At 65.5% G+C, this 25,377-nt stretch overlaps 2 protein-coding genes across 4 annotated transcripts; one reads left to right on the top strand and one right to left on the bottom strand.

Annotated features, from left to right (window-relative positions):
• Positions 1-107: 107 nt before the first annotated feature.
• ARHGAP45 (Rho GTPase activating protein 45) lies at positions 108-19,711 on the bottom strand. Of its 3 annotated transcripts, XM_080565812.1 has the most exons (24): positions 19,599-19,711; positions 18,943-19,168; positions 16,739-17,069; positions 14,950-15,093; positions 13,643-13,727; positions 13,184-13,256; positions 12,797-12,869; positions 11,912-12,049; positions 11,376-11,440; positions 11,050-11,160; positions 10,496-10,576; positions 9,733-9,912; positions 9,425-9,562; positions 9,035-9,225; positions 8,773-8,930; positions 8,287-8,364; positions 7,779-7,880; positions 7,237-7,400; positions 6,514-6,702; positions 6,003-6,140; positions 4,535-4,776; positions 4,141-4,402; positions 3,268-3,370; positions 108-2,817 (listed from the first exon to the last, which is right to left on the bottom strand). In XM_080565812.1, the coding sequence occupies exons 2-24, from the start codon at positions 19,030-19,032 to the stop codon at positions 2,468-2,470; spliced, it is 3,486 nt and encodes a 1,161-aa protein (XP_080421938.1). In that variant the 5' UTR covers positions 19,033-19,168; positions 19,599-19,711; the 3' UTR covers positions 108-2,467. The 3 variants fall into 3 exon arrangements, with proteins under 3 accessions (XP_080421938.1, XP_080421937.1, XP_080421936.1); XM_080565811.1 differs by lacking the exon at positions 19,599-19,711 and having other exon boundaries at positions 18,943-19,539; XM_080565810.1 differs by lacking the exons at positions 18,943-19,168; positions 19,599-19,711 and adding an exon at positions 18,165-18,788.
• A 606-nt stretch (positions 19,712-20,317) lies between these two features.
• CNN2 (calponin 2) lies at positions 20,318-25,149 on the top strand. Its single transcript, XM_080565819.1, has 7 exons — positions 20,318-20,435; positions 23,171-23,292; positions 23,569-23,635; positions 23,716-23,853; positions 23,958-24,074; positions 24,236-24,382; positions 24,466-25,149. The coding sequence occupies exons 1-7, from the start codon at positions 20,373-20,375 to the stop codon at positions 24,727-24,729; spliced, it is 918 nt and encodes a 305-aa protein (XP_080421945.1). The 5' UTR covers positions 20,318-20,372; the 3' UTR covers positions 24,730-25,149.
• The last annotated feature ends 228 nt before the right edge of the window (positions 25,150-25,377 follow it).

The raw sequence follows: 25,377 nt of genomic DNA, 5'->3' as shown, positions 1-25,377 counted from the left end.
TGTTTAAATTTCATTTTACTTGCTGGAACTACTCTTAGTACTTCATTACAGTGCTTAGGCCCCTGCAGCCATGGGATCCTGGAAGACTTTGATCTCCAGGACAGACATGGTTTGGAACACATGAATTTTATTCTTTCTGGAAGCAGGTCAACCTGAACACAGCAAAACACAAAAGGTAGTTTCATACAGCAGTACAGGCACGTCACAACAAACACTTTTCAACACTTCTCTTTTCACGCTGAACTTATGTACAAACAGAAGGGTGCCTGTTACCTTGTGAAGCTCCAGCATAGCTTTTGTCCCTTCCCTCACTCGCACTCACCCGTCATCCATCCTCGCACACACACGTGGTACCGCCCGTGGTAGCAGTTCTGATAGCAAGAAATTTCCCTTGCTACCATGAAAATGACCTGCTGGAAAAATCCAGCTGTCTTGTTGAAGAGCTATGCAGCAGATCGTCTCACAAATAGCTCTAAGCTCTTCTTTGGCTCAGTTACAAACCTTTTAGCTGTAAAATTTAACTTTGGTTTTGTGTACCTTTTCCCTACTGTGCTGAGATGCTTTTCCAATTAGTCTAGGAGAGCTCTGGCAATTGGAAAGCCCAGGCTCTTTCTACTGTGTTGGAGACTGATCCTCTTAAGGGATCAAATGTCTGTTCGATCGCCCAATTCTACAGTAATGAGGTGTGCATAACCCTTCCAAACACCGTTCAGTGTATCTTCAGCTGGGACACCGCTCCCGCTTCGCTTCCTTGGCTGGAAATCTGTCTGCCTTCCCCCTCGCTGTCCTCTCTCGAGAACATCCACGCGAACCTGCAGAGGCGAGGCCTGACAGGTGAGTAGGCAGCACAAGAGATGAGTTGGTACTCAGCATTTCACGGAGGAAGGGTCTGGCTGATTATTAGAGAACTGCTTTGGATTTGTGCAATTTCTTAGGAACCGTGGACTGAGAGTTGTCTCGTGTGTGCCAGCCCCTGTGCATCTGTGCCTGGCAGGGAGCTCTTGAGCTCTGCTGATCTCGGGCCCTCCCAGGGCAAGGGTCTGGGGGCACTTGGCAGTGACGGCAGGAGCACAGTCCAGGTCCAGGTACAAGCAGGGCAGGAGAAGGAAGCAGCTTTCGGCTCTTTCTAAGCTTAAAATCTACTTGTTTTTCTAGGCTTCAGTGCAGAAAAGTCTCATAGCTTTTTAAAAAAAAAAAACTTTGGCTGGTCTTGTTCAACCCTCTTAAGTTCTGTTGCCAGCAGAGGTAGCAGATTCATGTTGAAGGGTTATCTTTAAAAAAAAAAAAAAAAAAAGCCTCATATACTGGCAGGGGCTATAAGTTGGTTCAGGCGATGGCAATCCTGTGGGGAAGCATCTGCCTGTTGGTGACCTGCAGCAGCTTTTTGTTGCTGCCACAGCTGAGGTTTTGGAGACCAAATGTCTACCAGAAAAAAACCCTGAGATCACACAGTGTGCAGCTGGGAAAGCCAGTCCCCTGAGCTTGCTCAGCCTGGGGGTTGCTCTTTGCACGGCTCCTGCAAAGTAGAAGAATGCCCATAAATACAAGCAGCACTGCAAACCTTGCCAGCAGAGCCAGGAAGGGCACGCTGCTATTTCAGTCCTGCGTTGCGTGGAAGTGCTGAGGCAGTAAATGCGTAGCTGGGCTGCGGACGCCCGGTACAGCCGGTTGTAAACAATGCCTGTACCCTGCCCAGCCTCAGCGAGCAGCGCGGCCCTGATGCCTGCTCTGTGTGGGGTGCCACAGGGGGCTTTCAGCAGCCTCCGTGGAGCCCCGCGCTCCTTGGTGGTGTTATCCCAACTGCAAGCAGTGCCGGGAGGCGTCTGGTCCGGCTGCTGGCTTCAGGCCTTGCTGCTGCACCCGCAGCACTTGGGGCCGTGGAGCCCTTCTCCCCCAGCTCCTCGGGGAGCTCTGTCCTGCGTCTCCTGCCAGCAGCCTCTTCTCCTCCTGAGCCGCTGCCGGCAGGGAGGATGAGCTCAGCTGGAGCCTTGCGTCTCTATTTCCGCAGAAGAGCCGTAGGATTAAGGACCGGCGGCAAAACTTAAAGCCTGTGGAGTGGCACGGCGAAGGCCGGGGTTTTTCCCCGGTCTGAAAGAAGCGAAAGGTCCCCGCGCTTCAGCTCCGTTCGAAGAAACGTGCGTCATGAACAGAGGCCGGACCCGGCAGGGGCTCTGCCCCGTGGCTCCCAGCAGCTGAGGCGAAGCGGACGGATTTTCCCTGCTGGGAGCCGGGGGGGGGGCTCGGGGTTTGTGTGAAAGCTTCAGTCAGGAGGCGGCAGGGACTCGCCTGCAGCTGGCACACCAAACCCTCCCGAGCAGGCCCGCGGCCGCGTGCTCTCCCTCCCACCCCTCTGCCCCACAGCTTCGTGTGCTGCAGGCTGACCCAGGGTGGCTGCGGGCCTTCGCCCCGTGCCCTCCCCGGTGCCCGCGTTTCCCTGCTAGGAGCTCAGGCGGGCCGGGGCCGCCGCTCACGGCTGGGCCGGGGCCTGGCAGCCGACGGCCGGGGCAGCGGCAGGCGTCGAGGCTGTGTCGCAGTCCGCCTGGGCAGGCTCGAGGCTGCTCTCGGGGTACTCCTCGAGGTCGCTCTGCTCCTCTCCCGGGGGGCTGCGGCAGCGCGGCGCCGAGCCCTCCGTGTCCGACTGCCCCGTGCTGCAGGTCCGGCTGCGCTGTCCCTCGCTCGCGTCGTCGCAGAACTGAGCCTCGTCTGTGCTCGTCTCGCTTTCCTGCTTCGTTAGCTGCGTTCTGGGGCCGCTGCCCGCTGGAGGCTCCCCGTTGTCCTCCAGCTCCGAGTCGGAGTCAACAGAGCGGTCGCCGGACCCTGAGGGACGCAGGGAGCCGCGTGTCACCCCCCCGGCACCGGGGCCCAGCAAACCCACAGCGTTTGGGGCAGGGGACAGGCTCGGTGCTACTGGTGGAACTGGGCTCTGCCCTCCTGTGAAGGTGGATTTGGGCATTCTGGGTGGAATTTTTTCATTTGGGAACCACTTGAGTGGATGGCGTGGTTACCTTCTGGTCCTCCCTCTGTCCTTGACCCCTTTGCTAAGGTGAATTCAGTGAACAAAATGTGCGGGTGAAGGACCCCGTGGCCGAGGGCCATGTCAACAGCTACTGGCAATGAGAGGGGGCTGTAGCCATCAGGTGGAGGCTTCCGGCTGTGCTCGAGCATGGAGCTGGCATCCTGGGAGGGCAAAGTCCCCTGGAGCCCTTCAGACCCTCCCCAGAGACCCGTGCCCCCCTGGGGAGGAGCCACCAAGTGCCCTTCACTTACCTCCGAACGAGTCCGTGCTGTAATCCAAACTCTCCTTCTCCAAAGGCAGCGCTAGGCAGGGCACGGAGCTGTGCGGCGCTGCGGGCTGCGAGCCTGCATCGTCCTGGGGGGAGGGACAGCAGTTAGGGCACAAGGAGGAGAACTCCCTCCTTCCAGAGATCTCCCCAAAATAACTTCTTGTCCTTGTGTAAAGGCAGGTAGGCTCCGTCCTCCCCCTCCCCGCCTGACTGAGACGGTTCTTTTGGGACAGAAAATCACAAGCGGCGTGGGGATGCACGCAGGGAAGTGACGAAGCACGGTAAGTTTCATCAGAGAGCCAACTGTGTTGGCCAGCCCTGCACCGTGGGGTGGCCCAGCAGGGATGGGGAAGGTCCCTGACACATGGCAGAGCACGAGCAGCGTTGTGCCCGCCTGGTGGCAGGGCTGCAGGAGCGTGGTCTGGAGCCGGGCAGGGGGAAGCTTCCTCCCCAGGCACGAGACGGGCGCTCGCCTGGGCTCCCTTTCCTTCCCCTCATATCCTGCTGGGTTTTGGGGGCCATGTGTGTGAGGCTGGGTGATCTTCACTTCCCCAATCTTCAGCTGTCCTCCCTCCCCTCCTCAGCTGCTATCACTTTATGCCTGCCTACAGGGAGAAGCTGCTGTGATTTATGCTGGTGAGTTAAAAGCTTAGCGGCTGCTTTGAACTGCAAAGGCACAGCTTCCAAAAGGGAGCAAGCTAAGCAGCAGCAAAACCTTCTCACGGGAAGGTGCCAGGAAGGTATTCAGGTCTCCTTCCCTGTGTGGGCAAGTCCTCAGAAAGCTGTCGGGTTGTGAGCACAAGCAGGCTGCCTCCATAGCCCCCCCACGCGTGCTCCCTTCCCCTGGGACTCGTACCAGGCTGGGGCTGCTGGCCGTCTCCTCCTTGGTGTCTGCGGCATATTTGCTGGCGTCGGCCAGCAGCGGGGCCTCCTTGTTCTCGAAGATGGTCGAATAGAAGATGATGAGCGCCTCGATGATGCGGGCTTGGTGGGGATAGTCAACCAGCGAGGACAAGGAAATGGTGGCGTCCGTGGGCCTCGGGCGCATCAGTGTTGGCCCAAAGACGATGCCCAGGTTGCTCGAGGTCATCTTGTTGTCCTGTTCCACCTCCACGATCCTGGGAGGAGGGAGAGGAGCTCGTGAGAGCGAGCATGGCATGTCCTGCAGGGTGGCTGCGCCTTCCTTTCCCTGCCCCTTCCCACCCTGGGGATAAAGGGGGGGCACCCGGCCCTGGCCCGGCCCTTCTCACCTCCTCAGGTGCTGCAGGAGGTACTGGAGCGTGGCCATGTTCTCCCAGGGAAGCTCCTTCAGCAGCTCCTTCAGCTTCAGCACCAGGGTCACCACCACCTTGTCCGTGTCGGCTCCTCTGTCCACCAGCTCGGGCCCCCCCTTCCCGCTCCTGCCTTTGGCCTCGCTGCTGCCCTGCAGGCTCTCCTTGGCCAGGCCCATCAGCTCGTTGTACATGCGGAAGGGCATGATGGGCTCCGGCAGCTGCAACAACAGAGGGAGACGGGCCCTGAGAGCCTCTGCCTCCAGGTGCAGGATTTCTCTTTTTTCCCCCCTCTCGAAAAGCCCTGGCTCGGGAAGGGCAGAGCAGTTTCCCAATAGATAAGAGGTTGTTAGAGAGGCCGGAATGAATTGTTCCCCGGGAGGAGAAGGCGAGATGCGATCAGCATAGCCTGCAGCACAGGCGGGGCTGTGGTTAGGTGGAACCTCTTGCTTTGTACTCTGCATAAAGCACCCAAGGCAGCACGTTAACCAGTTGGTGGTTTTGCAGCACTGGTGATGTTTTCAGGGTGGCTTAAACAGATGTCTGCCGGGGATGGATTGCCTTCGCCACAGAGCAGCTTCCCTCCAGCTCAGCACTCTTACAGAGCGACTTAGGTGGATTTCTCCGCAATGTACCGAGAGATGGGATTGTGGTTCAGTGCTCATTTCTTCCTCTCTTTGCACTCTGCTTTCTCTTCTCCGGAGAAACCGCAGAGGCAATTCAGAGCCTGTCTCTCCCTGCCTCTGGGCAGGGAACCCAGGGACAAGCCTTGAGCTGAGCACGGCGCCGGGCGCTGGTGCTGGCGCGGGGGCAGCCGAGCTCTGGCACCGTGCCGCCAGCCCTCCGGAAGCGCAGCACGGAGCGTTAAGTGGCGAGGCTGCAGCAAGAGAGAAGCTGCTTCCTCCCCTCCTGCCTTGTGGTGGCCCCTTTGAGGATGTGGCTCTCGCAGTTTGCGCCGAGCTTTGCGTACTGCCGATGTCGGGAGGGCAGAGCCCGGGGCTGGCTGCGGGCAGAGCCGCTGGGGAGAAGTGAGCTCGGCCCCGGCCCTGCCGTGCGGAGTGACCTTTGCTGGGTCACTTCCCTTTTGCCTGCCTGGTTCCCCAATTGCACGGGGGTGGGAGGGTTTTGTACTTCTGTGTGTGTATTTCTGTGGGCAGGCATCTCGCTGCACCACGAGGAGCCGCGCACTGATGGCTTGCGGCTCGGCTGGGGGCAGGAGCCTGGCGCTCAGAGGAGAGGCAGCGGGAGCGCTGTTCGGGGGCAGCCTTCTCCTCCCCACTCCACATGTGTACACATCTCCGTCCCGACCCCTTCCCAGCCAGGAGGGGCCTCTCGCCCCCGCACCCTCACACAGCGGGCAGTTACTAAGCCCAGTTTGTGGCAGGATCACCCTGACCCAGCGGAGCCAGGCTTGGTTTTGGAGAGTCAGTTCCTGCGGGCACCTCACCTGCCTCAGGTAGAGCTTCAAGACGTTGCTGATGTCGTGAGGGGAGGCCTGGGACAGCTCCACCAGCTCCTTCCCATTCTCAAACGCCTGGCAAAGCTTCTCCACACGGGTCTTTACACCGTTCACGCGGTAGATGCCCTGTCAAAGACAAAAATGGAGCTGAAGTGAGGAGGAGGGATGTTTCTCTTCAACTTTGCATGAGACAGCTAGCTCCTTGCTCCTATCCTGTCCTTTTGGGGTTGGAAATCCCTCTCAGGAGGTCCGGGAGAGCCTGTCCCAGCCCAGACCTTACTGGTGTTCCCCTTCCATAGGAGAGGGAGGCACGAGAAGCGGGTTCCCAGGGCAGAGTTTTTAGTACCAGGGCCAGGTTTATAACGGGACTTTCCGGCCTCCTGCCTGCTGGTAACCTGGAACATCTGAGCCTTAAGTCTTCGTACCAAGAGAGAAGTTCACTTCGCGAGGAGGCAGCTGAGCCAACGTAGCTGAAGGAGAGGGAAGAGGGGTGAGTCACCTTGGTTTTCAGCGCCCGCTTCTCAATCTCGGAAATGCACTTCTTGATGATGAAGGGGATGCCGTCTGAGCTGCTCTGAGAAGCCTTCATGAAGTCTTGCCCAAAGAGCTGCAGCTTCCCTTGGAGCTTCTTGTGCCCGCACTGGATAGCCAAGGTTTCCAGGCACTTCTTGTGGCAGGCCAGGTAGCACTGGAAAACAGAGGGAAATGCTCGGAGCTGGGACAGAGGCAGGGAGTGGAAAGGAGCTGCCGAAAGCCAGAGGCAGCCAGGGGCTGAGCAGGCTGCAGGCAGGAGAAACGCCTTCCTTGGAGACACCGCGGGGCTGCCTCAGCGGGGCCGACCCCAACAGCACAAACCAGTCCTAGCACTGAGGAAGAGCAGCAGGGAATTGCCTTCCTGGGCACAGGGGGGAGCAGCGTTAGGGTAATCCTGCCCCAAAGTTCAAGCTGGTGGCTCCGCTTCCACGGAACTTGGACCTGCTGCCTGTGGTTACCCCCACAGCTCTGACCGTCTGCGTGTCTGAGCTCCGGGCTGGGTTTGAAGCAGATCTGTCGACACCCGCGTGAAAAGTTACCCCACACGCCTGCTGCGGGACGCGTGGCTCATGTCTGAGGACAGACCGAGTCACAGGACTGCAAGTCCAGCCGAGGTCACCCGGCTCCTGGGACGTGTCCTCCACCCGTCCCACCCCCTGCGTTCTCTTCCCACTTCTCCCAGCTTTACCTCCTCACATTCCGCTCCCTGGAAGTAAACGTAGCTGTTGCACTCCCGACACTTGGAAGGGGTCCGGAGCTTCCTCAGCCGGTGGGTCTGGGCAGCCTTGGATAAGCCAACGTTTCGGAAGGGTCCTGTCGGAGCAGTCATCTCGGGGGTGATCCCGTTGATGCCTACAAGCAGAACAGGAGGAACACGTCCACGTCCTGGCTCCTGGGGAGGCGAGGTTCAGCACGGCTGGAGCAGGAGGGTCGCTGTCGTGGGGCCCTCACCCCCCGGCTGCACGCGTCCTTTAGCAACGTTACAAACAACCCGCGCTGAGGTGCCAGCTCCTGTTCTGCTGCTTTGAGCAGAGCTCACCCCTTGGTAAAGGAAATGCTACCATCTTCCTCATGGGGTTACCATCATTTTACCTCTCCTCCCAGCAAGTGCTCAGTTTACCTCCAGAACTACCGAATTTTGGGAAAATCAGCCTGCAGTCGGCACTGTTATGGTGTGTGGGTGCGGAGCCACGCGCCCAGCACCGATTCACCTCCCGCTCTGTCACCTACTCTGCTCAAAGGAGGTGGCGTTCTCGTCCTTCTCCTCCAGCTCTTCGCTGGAGGACATAGTGCCGTTGGAAGACAACCGCTGGAGTTTATGGCTGAATTCACCTGCCAAAACAAAACCCCCAAGCCAGTGAGACCGCTGGCAAAGCTGCTTCTCGTCTGAGTGCACTCTTAGCGTGTGGCTGAGTCCCATGGCAAGAAGCGCTGTGCCTTGTGCTCCTGGGTAGGTCTCAAGGGAAAGCGAGGAACCCGGGGCCAACAGGGGCAGCGCGTCCCCTCCCGGCGCCTTGCAGGGGGGAGGACGCAGGGATGCAGCAGGGCAGGGGCTCAGGGTCCCACATCCCATCCTATAGCAGCTGGGGTCAGTGGTTGCTTACTGTGCAGTCTTATTTTAAGGCAGGTTTAAAAAATAACAAGGGGGGAGGAACAGATGCCACCTAACTCTGATGCTCTGTTTTTACACTATCAGAAGGGTGAAGACTGAGTGCCCTGGACCGTGTGCTGTACCTACCCGTGTTTGAATCCAGACTGCTGTCGGTTTCAGAAATGGAGGTTGGCCAGGATTTATGGACCTGGTGTCCCCTCCCACCTGCAGAAGAAAACACACATTCCGTTTGAGATTGCTTCCTGCGTTCAGGAGTACCACAGGAGGACAGCCTAGACTCTGGGAGATGCTTAAATGGCTGATGGGAGCTGCTCATTTTCCTATTTAGAGGCTGGTGAAGAGGCTCAGAGCACCCTCAGCGAGGCAAAGAAGAGATGGGAAGACGGAGCGTAGTCCAGCAGGTGACAGGAGACAGCAAAAGAAAAGAAAAAGAACCAGAAAAAAGCCCAGATCAAAACGGATCTGCTCGTGTGTCCTTGTCCTTCAGGAAATGGAGCTTGCGAGGCTTCCCTTTCCAGCCTGTCCCGCTGGTGCCAGCCCTTGGAGTCCCCCCAAGCCCCTGAGCAGGAGGAAGGGCACAGGGGGCACAGGGGCTCCCCGCCGCAGGCTCACCTCTCCGCTCGGCTGCTGCCCCGCTCTGCTGCTCCTTGGCTCCTGCCCCCCCTTCCGAGGGGGCCCCGTCCTTGGGCAGCCCGGCCCCGTCGGGGCTGCTGCTCGTGGAGAAGTCGTTGGCATTGAAGCTGCCTTTCCGCGTCCGGATAAAGGGGGACCTGGTGGTCGGGAGGAAGGAGAAAAGGGGACGTCCAAGTGGATGGAAGGGAGAGGGACGCGTGAACATCTCAAAAGGGTGACGCTTCCCTCCCTGCCCGCCTACCAGGCGTTGTGTGACACGTAAGGCTCAAAGTCGTATTGGATATCGGGTTCGTCTCCTCGCTGCAGCTGCTTGACGTGGGAGGCGTATTGCTGCCCGGGGTCGTAGAGCTTGCTGCTCTCGCACAGCGTCTGGAAGTAGACGGGCAGCGGAGCTGTCTGCATGTGCATGATCTGGTAGAAGGCGATTGTGGCCTAAAAGTAACGTAGAGAAAACCAGGCGTGAGCTTTGTGAGGTGACACACAGGGGAGAGAGAGACAAGGAGCCCCCGGTTAGCCCAGAGCAGTGCTGGGTCTGCAGCCCTGACCCATGGCTTTTTGGGGCACGAGGGAGCTGCGTGCCCTCCTGGACCTCGTCTGAACTGGGCAGGATACGGCCCCCTGCCCTACTCACCAGCTTGATGACCTGGTCGCTCTGCTTGATCAGCTCGTGGATCTGCCGCAAGGAGTTCACCTTGGTGTCCTCCAGCTCCTGCTTCTGGGTGTTGGCATCTGCGATGCAGGTCCGATAGGTGGCCATCGCCTCTTCTGCCTGGGAGATGGGAGAGCAGGAGATGAAACCGCTTGTAGGTAAGGAGAGCTGCTCCTCGGGGGGCTCGGTGCAGCCCACGTTGTTCCAGGCTGCTCCTGTGCTAGGACAGCAAGGCACGAGATGCCCCTGGCAAGGCGCTCGGCCGCCACCCGGAGCTGTTACGTTCCTACCTTGTTCTTGGCCTCCTCTTCCAGCCGCCTCTTCTTGTCCAGGGCTTTGGTGGTGATGCCGCTGGTGGTGCTCTGCTGCTCTTCCTCCGCTTTCGCTGCCATGTACTTGGCCTTGTCGTGCTCCTCGCTGCGCTGCATGTATATCTGCTTGGCCTTGCGCAGGTTGACCTCTGCATCTTGCTGCCAAGGAAAGAGCGACCCAGGGTGAGGACTGAGCTCTGCGAGCGGATCGTTGCCTCCCGGTTACCTCCCACAGCCTCTCCCAGCTGCCCAGAGAGATTCGTGCACGTGGCCACAGCCTGGGCTCGTGACCGACACCAACGAGCTCCACTTGTGGAAGACGCGTGGAAGGAGAGGACTTTCAGCCCTAAGACACTGGGGGGTGGAACTAGAGGATCTTTAATGTTCCTTCCAGCCCAGCCAGGCTGTGATGCTATGATTATAAGCAGTGGTTAATAATAAAGGAAGAGCCTCTATAGGGAAACAGGCAGAGATCTGGCTGCCCAAAGCTCTCTTCCATCCCTTGCTCTGTACAAGCAGAGGGGCTGCGCGGCACAGCAGTGTCTCCTCCAGCTCCTGCGTTGCAGGGAGACCCCTGGGAACCCCTGCAGCGTCCCCCAGGCCTGGGAAGAGGCTCCCTGGCACAAAGCAGCCACACTCGGGACAGGTAAGGAGTCCCAAATCCTCGCGGACACGTCACATGGGAATACCTTGGACCTGGGGAGCACAAACCCAGCCTGGGCTGCGCGCCTGCGTTCCTCACCAGTTTCCGCTGTGCCCGGTGCCACTGCTCCTTGATCTCCTTCCTCCGCTTCTCGTGCTCGAGGCGTCTCACTGTCAGTGGCTGAATCAGGAGGGAGAAACAAACGGCGCGGCTGGCTGAGCTAAGCGCTCGCTGTGCTTCCCCTGGCTAGAGGCTTTGCAAGGGGCAGCCTCCTGCAGGGGTGCTGATCGTCCCCGATAGCACCCCTGGGCTCGGTTACAGGGAGGGTTTGTGTCGTGGATGGAAAACTGCAGCCCGGGAAGTGCCAGGTCCAGTTCCTAAGCAAGAGCCACCCTGTGCTGTGGCAGGGCGCAGCGGGACATCGCCTCTCCCCGGCGGGCAGCCCCAGAGAGCGGCTGTCCCCGGGAGCTCAGCGAGGCTTGGTCTGTGCAGACAGGGGCTGCTCAGTCGCAGAGAGGCCTCAACAGAGGTGGAGGACAACAAGGAGGTGCCCTAGGGTTTTGCTGAACCTGGGGACTTTCCCCTAGACCTGGTACCTAACCCCTGGGAGGAGCAGGCGACTGGCTAAGAGCTGCGCCGCCTCATCCCCTCACCTGGAGGAAGGTCTGGTGCTGCAGGGTGTTGACAGTCTGCAGAACCGACGTCCCGTACTCCATATCCTGCTCCAGGGCCAGCAAGTAGATGGACAGGAAAGGCATGCTTGTCTGAGAAAGGAGAAAATGCACAGCCCTGAGCCTCATCACCGCAGCGCGAAGCAAAGAGACGCGTCCCCTGGTGCGGCGTTTGGAGGAGGAATAGCGGGCGGCTCGGCTTGCTGCCAGCTGCTGGAAAAAGCCCTGGGCTGGACCGAGAGAGCGTGGTGCAGGCTGCCAAGAGACTGCTTGGAGGGAGGCCGTGGGAGGCCTGAACGTGGACTTACCTCCTGCGTGATGGTTTGCTTGCAGCTGTTTGCCATCTTCTGAAGCCCTTTGGCAAACTCCATTTCTGGAAGGAAAAGGTTGCAAGTGAAAAGAGGTGAAACACAAGGGTTTCCCTGCTGAGTGGGGTCCTTTCAAACATAAATCAAGGACTTCAGGAATTAAGTTCTTTTTGTCCTCGCAGTGTCTGCAGCCCTCTCCTTCCCCAGCAATCAGTCTTTGCATCTGCACGGACCCGGTTCACCTGCAGACACGGCGGTGTAGGCAGATCCCCTTCCCAAAGGGGAAAAGTGGCTCGTTCCTGACCACACACACCACGCCATCAGCAGCTCCTGGAGCAAACTGCACGCCCCAGCTTCTTGGAGCAGGAGGCAGCCCCCAACTACCCAGTGTAAACCCATTTCCAGATCAAGGTCCAGAAGCTCTGGCTCCCTCAGCCTCGTGTGTGCGACCTTAGAGGTCAGGGACCTGTCCCGATGCTGCCCCGGGGCGCTGAGCCCCGCTGCGGCGATCCCACCCGCCACCCATCCCGTCTCACCCAGCGTGGTCCGTTTCTCCAGGTACCCGATGAGGTCCTTCATGTACTTGGAGATGTTTTTGGCGTACTGGAGGGCAGCATCCACGCCTCCCTCGCAGCGCTGCAGCATGACGTCCACTTCTTCCGCAGCCGGACGGACTGTGACGTGGGGACGAGAGGAAAGGGGAGCGACACTGAACCGTGCTGCTGCTGCTCACGAGTTTCCAGGACCACCAGAAGAGCTGGGAAAACCCCAGCACCCGAGCAGAGCCGCCTCGCTCGCTCCTGCAAGGTTTCCTGACCCATTGCCTGCCTCAGCCTTCTCAAGCTTTCAGTGCAAACTCCTCCCTGCTGCGCCTGCCGTTATCTGTGCCGGCATCATACCGAAACGTGCCGCTGTCCTGCAGGCACCGGGGCCACCAGCAGCAGCTTCTCAGCTGTGCCTTCAGAGGCTGCTCAGCCCAGGAAATGCCTTCCTGAGACAACCCGGGCTGCCAGCACCCAGTTGTGCTTCAAAGCCGTTTTTGTGCCCGTAATGAGGTTTTTCACGTTCTGCTCGCTGCCAGGAAGAGCAGCTGGGTTGTGCGCTCCTGCCGTGCTGGTGGCAGCGGCTGTGCGGGGTTAGAGCAGGCGGGGAGCGAGCCTGCGCCCTGCCAGCACCGTCTCCAGGAGCAGCACTGCCAGAAACATGAGCACCAGCCCTGCGTAGGGTGCAGCCGGACTCCAGCACGGTGTCCACCTCACCCAGCACGGTGTCCACCTCGCCCTTCTGACTGCTTTGGTGCAGCCAAGGGGCTGCGTGTGGCTGAGAACCGCGGCGGCGATGGGAGGACGCCCGGTCCTGCCGGCTGCTCTGCTCAGCAGGGTGCCCTGCCACCCCGAACCTGCCACCGCGCTCCCGCTCACCTGTGTCATAGCTCTCCATGCCCGCAGGCATGACGACTCCTCCAGAGATCCCGGTGTAGAGGCTCTCCATAGACTTGAGAAATTGGGAAAGAAAAGGAATTCATCATCACATAAGAGGAAGGGCAGTAGCCAGAGGGGCAGCGGATGGAGGGGAGGCAGCAACCCCGAGCTGCTGGAGCTGTTCTGCTACTGCTTGAAGTCTGCAGCGCGCAGCCTGCGGCCCTACAGGAAAGCCACGAGCTGCTGGGAACATCCCTGGAGAAATAGGGTGCTGCGTGCATGCACGGGGGCGAGCTGGATCCCCGGGTCAGGGGCTGTGCTCCTTCCCCAGCTGGGGCTGAGACCCCGGCACAGCGAGACCCACGCGCGGGGAGCAGCAGCACTCACCTGGTTCTGGTCGCTGGGTGGGATGGAGAGGATGGTGCTGCTGTCCACCTCCCCCATGAGGAACTCAGACACGCTGTGAGAAGAGGAACACAACCGGGGTCAGCAACAGGAAGGACGAGCAGCGACCCCGTTCGTGTCTGGGGACAGGTTGGACCAAGGCAGTGGGAGCTGCGGTGTTTGCTGTGGTCTTGGAGGTGCAGGTGGAGGAGGAGGAGAGGGTGGGCCAGGGGCTGGAGCTGGCTTTGGGGTCCCTCCTGGGCCCTGGTGCGGGTGGCAGCAGGAGCGGGTGCCCGTGCACGCACGCCGTACATCTGTGCTCCCAGCAGGGTCCCGCTGGTCCCCAGCTGCCACGTGGGGGCCGTGCGTGTGCGAGGGGACGGGGCCAGGACTGGGCTCTGGCAGGGGGCGGTGGGCTCCGGGGGGTCCTGCTCTGTGGGACCCCTGGCCAAAAGCCCTTACGTGCTGCTGAAGGACACTGCGATGGTCTCCACGGCCTTCTCGAACTCCCGCTTGTCCGTCTCATTGTTGGATTCGTAATGGAAGCCTGGACGTGGGGGAAAGGCAGGAGCCCTGTCACCGTCACCACCAGTGCCCGTCCCAGTCCCAGGTGGGGGAGGACTGGGGGCATCCTGCCCACAGGGTCGGGGGCTCGCTGCTCCTGGAGATTTGGGGATCAATCTCCAGCGTGCCCCAGCAAATGCACTGTGTGTGGGGGTGCTCAGCACACAGCCCGCAGCTGGGGAGGGCTGGGGGAGCAGCGGGGGGCCAGGGCCATCCCCACAGGGCACGGACGTTGTGCAGCACAGCGCTCCGTGTCGCTGCTTCCCCATCGCTCGCCGCTCTCGGGCTGGGCTTCCCTGCCAGCATCGCCTGGCTCGTGTTTTATTTACTCCATCACCCAGGGCTGCCAAAAAGGCGCTGCTGACCGTGAACCTGCCTCGCCGCCGGCGTGGCCTGATCAAGAGCCCCCTGCCCCGAGGTGCGGAGGCTTCCTCCCACCCAGGTGAAAGAGGAACCGGCGGCAGCACCAGCTCTGACCGTGCCCTGCAGGCGCCGGGGCCGAGGGACGCTCGTGGTGCCTCCGCTGCTGGGTGAGGACCCGGACCCGGACCTGCCCCATCCCGGCCGCCATCCCCGCAGCCCTCGGTGCCGGACCCTGCTCCACCTCGGGGCCCCGCGGCCCCACGTGGGGCCAGCCCCACGGCAGAGCTCCTTCCAGCCGCGACGAGGCTTCCTGTCCCCTCGTGGTTACCGCTCGGTGTCCAGGAAACGCAGCGGTGACGCAAAGTGTTGTGAGTGTTGTGCTCTGCCTGCGGTTAGCGCAGCCGCCCCCCTCCCCGCCGCGGCTCTAACTGCTCTGCCCCAGCTGGGATCCGGGCTCCGCGGACCCCCCCCCCACAAACCGGGGGTGCTGCGAGGGGCGGCACAGGACAGGAGCCGGGCGTTTCAGCGTGTTTCCTACGGCCGTGCTTGGAAGCCCCCAGGCAGGGATCTGGGCTCTCATTTCTGGCACTGCATCGCCCTCAGAACACAAACACCGAGACCAGGCAGCCCTGCTCTGGGTGGGGGGCACGGGGCAGGAGCAGACCCCGCTGTGGGGCAGGCGGGAGGGTGCCGCAGACCAGGCGTGGGGCTGGCTCCTGGCTGTTGATGCCTTTGCCCTCTGCCCCATCCGTGCGGCAGCCCCCAGATGGGCTCCCCAGGCCCCCCCTTCCCCGCACAGGGCAGGAGGGAAGGGGACGGGGCCCGCAGCCCCCTCGGCTCACCCTTCACTTTGGAGATGAGCGTCCCCGCCGCCGTCAGGGTCTCCAGGGTGTTGAGCAGCGGGTACTTGTTGATGACCTGCCGCAGGACGCGCAGGGCTTCGCCCAGGCACTCGTGGGCCTGCGGCCGCTGGGACTCCTTGGGGTCTGCAAGAGAGGGGGTGGGGTTGAAGCATTGCCCCCCCTGCTGCCCCCCAGCCCTGGTGCCCCTCTCCCATCCCCTGCCAGCCACGCTGCGGGCAGGGCCACCGGCATCGTGCACCCCATCCCCTGCCTTCGGGGACCCCAGGATGGGCACCGCCGCCTCCCGCTCCCGTCCCCCCGCCCAGGTCAGGGCCGGGCCGGGGGCAGCCCTGCCTTTTAGGCATTTATTCCTCAGCAGTGAATTTTTCCCTTGAAAGCGTTTTGGGAATTTCCTCCTCATTTCCGCCCTTTCCTTCCCGCCGGCCGCCGGGAGGGACGCAGCAGGTCCGCCCTGCTGCCCTGCCCCGTGTCCAGCCGGGCTGGCCGCGTCCCGGGGGTCCGGCCCCAGGACTGCAGCCCCTCGGGGGGCTCCAGCTGCCCACCCGGGGCTGGGGGAGGCAGGGTCCAGCCCCAGGGGCTCGGGGTAGGGTGCGGACAGCCAGTTAAGGCGGTGATGAGCATCCCATAAAGACGCATTAAGGATGCACTGGAGGAGGGCAGCCTGGCACCCGCTGCCCAGCTGGGCAAACCCTCCCCTCCCTGCACCAGCTGAGGAAGGAGTTTCCTCTGCTTCTTCTCCAAATCACGGCTGCATCCCAACACCACGGCCACGTCCCCACGCCGTGCCCCTGAGGATGTCCCCGTGCACCAGCCCCGGCCTCTCCCCCTGTGCTGCCTTGGGGACGGCACCGTCCCGGCTGTGCCAGTGGGACAGCTCGGCCAGGAGCGAACTGGGGGCAGCGGTGACCGCTGACCCCGAGGGGGACCGGTGACGGGATGGCCGCAGGTGAGCTCGGAGCCATCTCCTCCCTGCCCTGCAGTGCCTACATCTTCGCAGGACCCGGAGGCATTGTTCCTGCACTGCCATCCTGCCACCCCCGGGCCGCGCAGAGCCCCGGGCGCTTTCCGCGCCAGCCCAGCTGCGGATCCAGCCGCCGGGGTGAGGCAGTGCCACGTTTTCCATGACAAACGGGGATGCGTCAACATATTTGCGAAGACAGCGCTGAAAACAGGGCACCATGTGATCCCCGGCAGCCCCACCTCGCTGCGGGGAAGACCAGATCGCTGCCGCTTCCTTTGCCTCCTGGGAGCCAGGACGCCCACAGCCCCCGGCCCCGCATCCCACCCGGCCCTGCGCCCGCCCCAGGGCATCGCCCCCATCCCGACGGCTGCCCCAGTGAGGCAGGGCCGGGGGTCCGGGGCCGTGCCCGGTGCCCCGCGGGGTCTGGGGGCCCTGGCAGGCAGCTGGCACCGCTGCTGTGTAAACAGGAAAGCGGGCGGATGAAAATAGCTCGCAGGCAGGAAGCCGCGTTATCCTGGCTCCGAGCTCCCGGCAGCCACCCGCCACCGGCTGCCCGCCTGGCTCTGCGCGGCCCCCGGGGTCCCGGCCCCCTCTCGGCCAGGGCACAGACCCCCACCCACGGATCTGGACCTGCCCCTGAGCTCGGGGTGCTCCTGGACCTGCCCACGCCGGATCCCTCGTCCCTGGTGCCCCGCAGCCCCGTGCCATGGGGCGATGCAGAGCCGTGTGGCTGTGCAGGAGGTGGCGTGGGGGGGTCTGCAGTGCCCCAGCCTCACTGCCCACAGCCTGCCCCCCCCCGGCACCCACCGTCTCGCAGCACCACATCCCGCAGGTTCTCCAGGGCATCCGCGAAGCGCGCCACGTCCGTCAGCAGCTGGGAGATGTCCTCCACGTCGATGAAGGGGCCCTCCCCGCCCTCCATGGGGCTGTAGGACGTGGGGGTCTTGTGGCCCTTGGGCATGGCCCGGGGGGCCCCGGCGGTGAGGGGGAAGCCGGCGGCGCTGGCATGGCGGCTGAGGCTGGTGGGGCGCTTGAGGGTGCCCACGGCGCTGGGGCTGCTGCTGAGCTTGGAGCTGGCGGGGGGCAGATCCCCCAGGCTGGAGCCGGGCGCCTCCAGGCAATCCTTCCGGGACAGGTCCTGCGGGAGCACGGCCCAGGGTCAGCCCCGGGGGGGGGGGGGGACACGGCTGGGACCCCAGCTTGGGGAGGGACGGGGCAGCTCCCCCCAGCCCCACCAGCACGGAGGGACGGGGTGCTGGCCGGGGGGCTGGTGCTGGCAGGGCTGGAGGGGCCGGGCTGCACCCCCCCGCCCTGTGAGAGCCCCCGGCACTGCTGATGGTCCTGGGGGGGCGGGATGAGCATCACGGGCAGCCTCGGAGCTGGCACTGCCTTAACCCTCCCCAGCTCCCTGCAGGTTAACCGCCGGGTACGGGTGTTCCACCAGCAACCATCGGCTCTGAAGCCAGCAGCCAGCTTGGCCCCCCCCCCACCCCCCCCACCCCCCTCGCCCCTTGTCCTCCACTGGCCCCCGGGGCCCTGGTTTTGTTGTTTCCAGGCCTGTCCTGGGGGCACACAACGACTGCGTGGGTGACGCTGCCCCGTCCCCATCAGCACCCACAACACGGGAGGCCCCCGTCCCCGGGGAGGGCCCTGACGCAGCCAAACGACAGCAGAATCCGGCCCCACGCATCCCTTCCTCTTTTTGAGCCCGTCCCATCCCCAGGTCTGGCACGTCCCTTGTCCCTTGTCCTGATGGGGATGGGGAAGGGGAAGGTGCCACCTCCGAGGCCACTGACGTTGCCGAAATGTGGCGGTCAGAGGGAGCCCCCGTTTTGGGGGGTGAAACTGTGGGAGGGAGAACCTGGCACCAGCACCCTCCATCCGCCCCGGGGCTGGGCACAGCGGGAGCCCCCCACCCCCAGGGGCCCTCACTGCCTGGGGAGGGGTCCCACGGCTGTCCTCGCCCCCCCAGCCCCCAAGAACCCCCCGGCTGTGACACGAGTGCGCTGGGTCCCAGCATCCCCAGCCGGGCGCTGCCTCTCGGGGCCCGGAAGCCGGGTTTGGTGCAGACGGGGCGGACGCGGCGGGCGCCTTCCTACCGGGACTGGCCCCGGAGCACGAGGCTGCTGCAGACCTCGGCCACGCCGGGCGCTCTGCCCTCAGCGGGGCCGCTGCAGACCCGTCCCCGTGCCCCCGTCCCCGAGAGCCCGGTCTCCCCCCGCCGTCCCCGTACCGTCAGCCGCACGCCGGGCGTGCGGGGCAGCGAGTCCAGGGAGCCCTTGGGCGAGCTGCCTTTACCCGTCCTGCGGAGCCCGGCCGCGTAGGGGCTGTAGCTGTGCTTCCCGGCCGCCCGGCCGAGCATCCCTGCGTCCGGCCGGCCCCAGCGCCCGCAGGCTGCGCCCACCCATAGGCCCCTCTCTGGGGGGTGAGCGGCAGCGTGGGGACAGGGGTGGGCGCGGGGACGGGGCCCCCTCGCTAAGGAGCCGCGGGCGGGCTCCGGGGGCCCGGTGGCCTCGTCTCACCGGCCCCGAGAGGCATGTCCTGCGGGCTGGGGCGCAGCGCAGGCGCGGGGCGGGCAGTGCCACGGGCGCGGAGGAACCCCGGCCGCCCCGCTGCCCCGCGGAGGCGAGGCGCTTCCTCTCGCCCCCCCCTCAGCGCCTTTGGGCTGCTGCTGAGTAAATAAATACATGGCAGGGCCGAGGCGCTGCCCAAGCCCCGCGTCCCCCCGCTCCTGCTGCTGCCCCCCGGGCAGTCCGGGGGTCCCTCTGCCCACACAGACCCACGGTCACAGCCACCACTGCTGGCCCCCCCCAGCTTTCTGCCGCTGCACCCCAGCCCCGTTCGCCCACCCTCCCCACGTCAGGCCCTTCGGCCACTGCTCCGTCCCCTTCATCTGGGGCAAAATCCCCCCAGCCAGGCCCAGTGGGTCCTTCCTCAGCTCCCTCCTCCTCCTCCTCCTCGTGTCCCTCTGGCCGTACCACCCCTCTGTCCCCGTGGCCCCCAGCGCTCACCGGCAGGGTCTGCGGGATGGGGCTCCCCGCCCGGCTCTTCTTGGAGATGGAGGGGGTCTTCATCAGCTCGCGCTTCTTCCGGGAGAACATCGCTGCCCGGGGGGGGCACCTCGGGGTGCCTCGCTGCCAGCCCCGCTGCTACCCCGCCGGCCACATTCGCTGGAGCCAACTGTCAGGACGGCGCGTGTGACGCCGCCTTATTTCCTCATCGGCTCTGCAGGCGAACCTGAAACAGGAAAAAGCCAAATGTGCAGCGAGGGCGCGAGGCAGGGAGGAAGGGGGATCCTGGCCACCCCCTCGGTGCCGCCCGGGGCTCGGTGTCCGCGCTGCCGGGGGGGATCTCCGAGGGGTTTTGCTGCGCTGCACCCCACGGCGGTGCGGAGGGGCCCAGGGCGGGCAGAGCCCCCCGGGACCGGGGCCGTGGGACGTCAGAGCCGTGGGGCGGTCGGGTCCCGCTGCACGGGGCTGGGGGCACCGGGGCGAGCAGGGGGCTCCGGGCGCCCTCCCGTGGGATGCTCCCTGCTTGGCCTCCCCGGCTCAGCCCAGCCCAGCTCCAGCTGCCCCCCGGGACCCCCGCCCCAGCCCCCCCGGCCTGTGTGCGCCCCCCGCCGTGTCCCCCCCCCCGGCACAGCCCATCCGTGAAGCCGCTCGTTCACCTTCCGCGGGGCAAGCAGGGATCGGGCCGGGGGCGGCGGGCAGGGCGCGGGGCGGGGGCGCGGGGGGCCCGGCCGGCCCGGACCCTTCCCCAGCCCGGTGCCCGCCGGGCTGCTCGGGGACGGCTCCCGGGCCCCGCACGCCGGGCTCCGGGCGGCTCGGCGGGGGTCGGGATGCCGGAGCCCCCCCAGGACCCCCGCGCGGGGCGGGCCGGGGGCCGGGGGCCGCCTCTGCTGTGCCATCTGCCGGCGGCGGCGCGGGGAGCGCCCCGGGACGGGACGGGACGGGACGGGACGGGACGGGACGGGACGGGACGGGGCCGGGCGGCGGCCACCGGGGGTCGGGGGCGTGGGAGGGGGGCGTGGGGAGGGGGGGGGACGCGTGGCCGTGGCTGCGCGCGCGGGTCCGCGCCCGTGGCTCGGCGGCGCGCCCCGGGGTGCGCACGTGTAAGGGGGCGCACACGCGTGTGCGCGGCTGGGGGGGGCGCGCCCCAGCCCGCGGGGGTGCCCGCGCGTGTACGGCTCCAAGCGCGGCCCCCCCCCGGCTCTCGGGACCCCCGGGACCCCCCCGGACCCCCGGGGCTCGGTGTCGGGGTGCGCGGGACCCCCCCCGCGCTCCGGCCGCTCCTGCCCTTATTTGGGCATTTCGGCCCCGGCCAATCAGCGCGGGGGGGCCGGGCCCGACCCCCCCCGCCCCGCCCGGACCCCCCCGCCCCGCCCGGTCCCGCCCGGTGCCGCCGCTCCCCGCTCCGGTGCCCGCTCCGCTGCCGCCGCGCCATGAGCAACTCCCAGTTCAACAAGGGCCCGTCCTACGGCCTCTCCGCCGAGGTCAAGAACCGGGTGAGCCGCGGGGGGGGGGGACGGGGGCCCGGGACCACCGGGCGGCGGCGAGCGAGGGGGCTCCGGGGCCGCCGGGAACCGGGAACCGGGGCGGTTCGGTGCCGCGGGAGCGTCCCGGCTGCGCTCGGGGGTCCCGGAGAGCCGGGGCGGGGACCCGGTGCCACCGGGGGGCGCAGGGCTGAGAAGTCCCGGGAGGGGTCCCGGCGCCACCGGGGGGCAGAGAGCCGGGGGGCCGGGAGGATGGAGAGCCCCGGGGCGCAGCGGGAGGGGGGTCCCGGTATCAGGGAGCCCTGACTCTGCCCGCGGGGTCCCGGGAGGGGTCTGGGAGGGACCCCGGGCCCCGGCCGTCCCCTGCAGAAGGGGCGGAAGGGGAAAGGGGAACCCGGTGCCTCCGCCGGGGCTCTTTACCCCTGGCTGCACCCACCTGCCTCGGCGGGACGGCACCGGGTGCCGGTGGGCAGCGATGGGTGCCCCGGGCTCCTCCCATCCCCGCCTCAAGCTCCAGCACCATGGGCACGGGGGTCCTGCCCCAGGGGACGCAGAAGCCCCCTCCCCTTCCCTGTGCGCCCCTGCTCGGCCGGGCTCTGGGGGTGGCTGCAGCCCAGCCCCATGCAGGGACGTGGTGGCAGCAGCCGGTGGCACTGGGCCGTGCCCGGCCCGGTGAACCACAGGTTGGCCATGGTTAACCAACGCCTCCCGGGGCAGCAGGACCATGGCCCCAGTGGCTGTGCCCTGCCAGGACACGAGGGCAGCCCGCAGGGGCTGGGGGCAGGCAGGGGAAGGGGCTGCGCACCGCATCCCGGGGCTCAGCCGTGTGCGGCTGCGGGACCGGGCGGCCGCGGGACGCGGCTTGTGCCGGGCTCCCCTCCCCGTCCTCGCAGGGGATTTGTCTTTCATCACCGCGCGGGGACGGGCCCCTGCTTGCACCCGGGTTGTGCTCCGCACGGGGCTGGTGGACACGTGCCGGAGCCTCGCCGGTGCCTGCTCCTGGGCGCTTCAGCTTGATTCAGCAAGACTGGAGCCAGTCGAACTGCCCCGCTGCGCCTGCTGGAGGCTGACATCACCCCGGGAACCAGTCGAACCAGCGGCACCCTCCCCGGCCACGCAAGCCCTCGCAGCCTGGGCCGTGGTGGGATCTGATTTTGGGCTGGTCCCGTTACGAGACCGCTCTGACACTCCCCTGCCGCCTCCGCTGAGAGCCCCGCGCGCAGGGAGGTGGAAGGGAATCGGCGCCGCCGTGCCGGGAGCTCAGCTGGCTGGGAAGCGAGGTTCCCCCGGCCGGCGCTCGCGTGATGCCGTGAGTGTGGCCGCGATGTCCGGACCGTCCCTGCGCCCCGGCCGAGTCCAGCTTCCCCTTTGGGGCCGCAGCCCTCAGGCACGGCCGCTGTCTCCCCACAGGGCAGTGCCGCGTCCATCTCTGGGACCCCTGGGGACCCAGCCCCAGTGCGGGGCTGAGAGCTGGGGGCTGTCAGGGGAGGATTGTGTGTCCCCCCCCCCAGCTGCTCCCTGTGCAAGGGGAGGGTATCCCCAGGGCTGCAAGAAGGGAAACTGCGGCATGGGTGAAGTTTGGCCAGAGACTGCAGAGCTCAGGGTCCCCCTCGGTCCTGCCTATATGTGGCTAGGTGTCTGGGGGAGCCTGGTGAGCGGCTTGGGGTCCCCTGCCACGCCAGGGGTGGCGATGGAGCAGGCGCAGGTCCCGTGGGTGCATGTGCTGAGCACCCCTGCTGCCGTCCATCCCTGCACAAAGGGGACAGGCGAGCCTCGTGGCAGACCCTGGGTGCTGGTGTGGCACAGGAGGGCTGCGCTGGCTCCTCTCAGGCAGCGAAGGTGCTCGGGGCTTTCAGCCTCCCCCCGTGATGCCTTCTCCTTCCTGCCCCAAACCAGGGGGGGCTTTGCTGTCCCTGCGGGCAGGGTCCGAGGCGATGTTGCCGGCCTGGGCAGCTGCTCTCGATTTGGGAGGAGGCGTCCGCATTCCTGGCATAGCCGCGGTGGCCGAGGAATCTGCGGCGGCGCGATGGGCCCGGCAGGAGGGAAGAGCATCGCGGGGTCGGTGACCGGGACTGATTTCCCCATTCAGGCTCTGATTTCCCCATTCACTGGGGAGAAACGGGGCCTCGCGGGGGGCTGCTCCCCACGGCCCACGTGGGCAGCTCTTCCTCTTCCCCTTTGAAAGCTGCAGAAGTCTCTGGGTCGCTGCGTGCGAGGCTCTGCGGGCTCGTGCTGGAAGCGGCCGTGCCTGATGGCAGCACCGCGTCGTGCCGCCGCTGTCCCCTCTCCTGCGCCAAGGATGGGGCTGGGGGCGGCCTGGCCGTGCTTGCCCCCCAAATCCTGCGTGCAGACTGAGCCCAGCCTCTGGAGGGGGATTTGGGCAGCTGGCGCTGGGGGGGAGATGCTCTCCCCTGTGATGTCTTTGCCCCCCACCCCGGCTCTTGGTCCCCAGGCACGCCATGCCCACCCCGCAGGGCCCAGGGCCGGGCGCTGCTCTTGCTCTGCTCCCCCCCCCCCCCCCCCCAGCGGTTTCTGTGCTGCTGAATCTGGGTTTCCTGTGCACCAGGAAATTGCAGCTGATCAAATATCCCGGGGCCGTCCAAACCCCGCCTCGGCGCTGTGGCGCCCGAGAGGCGGCTGGGGACCGGCGTCGTGCTGGGCTCGGGAGGTGGTGCCGGGGAGCTGTCCCTGGTGGGGTTTGGGGCGCATGAGGGGATGTGCCTGACCAGCCCCTGCCGCCCCGCCAGCTCGCCCAGAAGTACGACCCACAGAAGGAGGCAGAGCTGCGGACGTGGATCGAGAGCGTCACCGGGCAGCAGATCGGGCCCGATTTCCAGAAGGGGCTGAAGGATGGAGTCATCCTCTGCGAGTGAGTGATGCCAGCACGGCCCCTCGGCCCCTGCCCTCCGGGGGAACCCTTTAGGGCAGGCTGGACACAGCCAAACCTGCGCCAACATCAGCCCGGGCAGCGGTGGGAGAGCGGGGCACGGACCCGGGGGCTCCCCAGCACCGCGGGGCTGCGGCGTTCCCCTGCCAGGGGGGGAACAGACACAGGGAGCCCCATGCGGTGTCAGTGCCTGGGCTGTGGGGAGGGAGGAGCGGAGGGGTCCCGCGGCCCCCCCAGCTCACCGCCGCCTCCCTCCAGGCTGATGAACAAGCTGCAGCCCAACGCGGTGCGGAAGATCAACCGCTCGGCTCAGAACTGGCACCAGGTAGGAGCGAGCTGCCCCCGGCCGCCGCCGAGCCGCCCCGGTTCCCGCCGCCCCCTGACCGCTCTGTCCCCCCGCCGCAGCTCGAGAACCTCTCCAACTTCATCAAGGCCATGGCCAGCTACGGCATGAACCCCGTGGACCTCTTCGAAGCCAACGACCTCTTCGAGAGCGGGAACCTGACGCAGGTGCAGGTGTCGCTGCTGGCGCTGGCGGGCATGGTGAGAGCGCGGGGCCGAGGGACGGGATGGGGACACCGCGGGTGTGGCCCCTGGGGGGTGATCCGGGACCCCCCCCCTCCTTCCTCGCCACCCTTCCCCGGCAGGCCAAGACCAAGGGGATGCAGAGCGGCGTGGACATCGGCGTCAAGTACTCGGAGAAGCAGCAGCGGAACTTCGACGAGGCCAAGATGAAGGCCGGGCAGTGCGTGATCGGGCTGCAGGTGGGCTGCCCCCAAGGGATGGCGAACCCCCGGCGCCCACCGCCGCGGTGGGGGTCTGGGGGGTGCCCTGCGGTGTCCCCGCTGCCCACCCCGTGGGGATGGGGAGGGGACGGAGCCCCCGTGGGGCTGCGCCCGGTTCTCACCGAGCCCCTTTGTGCCAGATGGGCACCAACAAGTGCGCCAGCCAGTCGGGCATGACGGCCTACGGCACCCGGCGGCACCTCTACGACCCCAAGAACCAGATCCTGCCGCCCATGGACCACTCCACCATCAGCCTGCAGATGGGCACCAACAAGTGTGCCAGCCAGGTGAGGGGGGGGGGGGGGACAGCGGCCAGGGGGGCACGGCCGGGGAGCGCCGCGCTGAGCCCCGCTGCCTCCGTCCCCTCCAGGTGGGCATGACGGCGCCCGGCACCCGCCGGCACATCTACGACGCCAAGATGGGGCTGGAGAAGTGCGACAACTCCTCCATGTCCCTGCAGATGGGCTCCAACCAGGGCGCCAACCAGAGCGGGCAGGTCTTCGGCCTGGGCCGCCAGATCTACGACCCCAAGTACTGCCCGCAGGGCGGCCAGCCCGAGGGGGGCGACGCCGCCTGCGAGCCGGGCGCGGACCCCCCCGGGTACCACTACTACCACCAGGAGGAGAGCTGCTGAGCGGGGCCGTCCTGCGCCCCCCCGCCGCCTTCCAGCCTCTCGGCATCATTCCCTCTTTTTTTAACTATTTTTTGTTGTTAATTTTAAAAATGAATTATTTTTCGGAGCGGAGAAGCGCCGCCGCCGTCGCTCGAGAAGGGACTGGCGGTGCTGCGCCCCGGGGCCGGGAGCAGCACCCTGCCCGAAACCCAAACTGGAAATTGATTTTTTTTTTGTTGGTTTTTGGAGAACTTTTGGGGACCAAGTGCCCGCCGCCTCCAGCCCAGCCCAGCTCAGCCCGGGGGGGGTCCCGCTGCCACCGGGTGCCCGCAGCCAGGCTGCGCCCAGCCGCTGGCACAAAGCCACTGGTGGTGCTGGGAGCTGCTGGGAGCTGCTGGGAGCTGCTGGGAGCTGCCTGCGGCTGAGCCCCGCGGCCGCATCCCGCACCGGGGGGGCTCGGGCTGTAGGCGGGGGGCTTCTTCCAGCCGCTGGGGGGGGGTTAATGCAGATGCTCTTATATTGAAAGGTGTTCTTTTTTTTAAAAAAAAAAAAAAAAGAAAGAAAGAAAAAAACCCTGTGCTTTAGTTCAGCCGGAGAAGGAGCTCCAGGGGCGCTGCTCGGGGTCGGGGCAGCCCCCGGGACCCCCGGGTGGGGCCCACCGCATGCGTG

The sequence above is a fragment of the Anser brachyrhynchus genome (genome assembly GCF_964034855.1).
Source record: "Anser brachyrhynchus genome assembly, chromosome: 23".
NCBI classification, from domain to species: Eukaryota; Metazoa; Chordata; class Aves; order Anseriformes; family Anatidae; genus Anser; species Anser brachyrhynchus.
This window is presented reverse-complemented; position numbering and strand designations above follow the sequence as displayed.

Excerpts from the sequence above, each read along its gene's own strand:
- CNN2 (XM_080565819.1), top strand. The coding sequence starts at position 20,373 with ATGAGCAACTCCCAGTTCAACAAGGGCCCGTCCTACGGCCTCTCCGCC. Across the intron at positions 20,436-23,170 it reads CCGCCGAGGTCAAGAACCGG|CTCGCCCAGAAGTACGACCC; the intron begins GTGAGCCGCGGG and ends CCGCCCCGCCAG. Across the intron at positions 23,854-23,957 it reads TGCTGGCGCTGGCGGGCATG|GCCAAGACCAAGGGGATGCA; the intron begins GTGAGAGCGCGG and ends CTTCCCCGGCAG.
- ARHGAP45 (XM_080565810.1), bottom strand. The coding sequence starts at position 18,293 with ATGCTCGGCCGGGCGGCCGGGAAGCACAGCTACAGCCCCTACGCGGCC. Across the intron at positions 17,070-18,164 it reads CGCCCGGCGTGCGGCTGACG|GACCTGTCCCGGAAGGATTG; the intron begins GTACGGGGACGG and ends GTGCTCCCGCAG. Across the intron at positions 3,371-4,140 it reads CGGCCAGCAGCCCCAGCCTG|GACGATGCAGGCTCGCAGCC; the intron begins GTACGAGTCCCA and ends CCCTCCCCCCAG.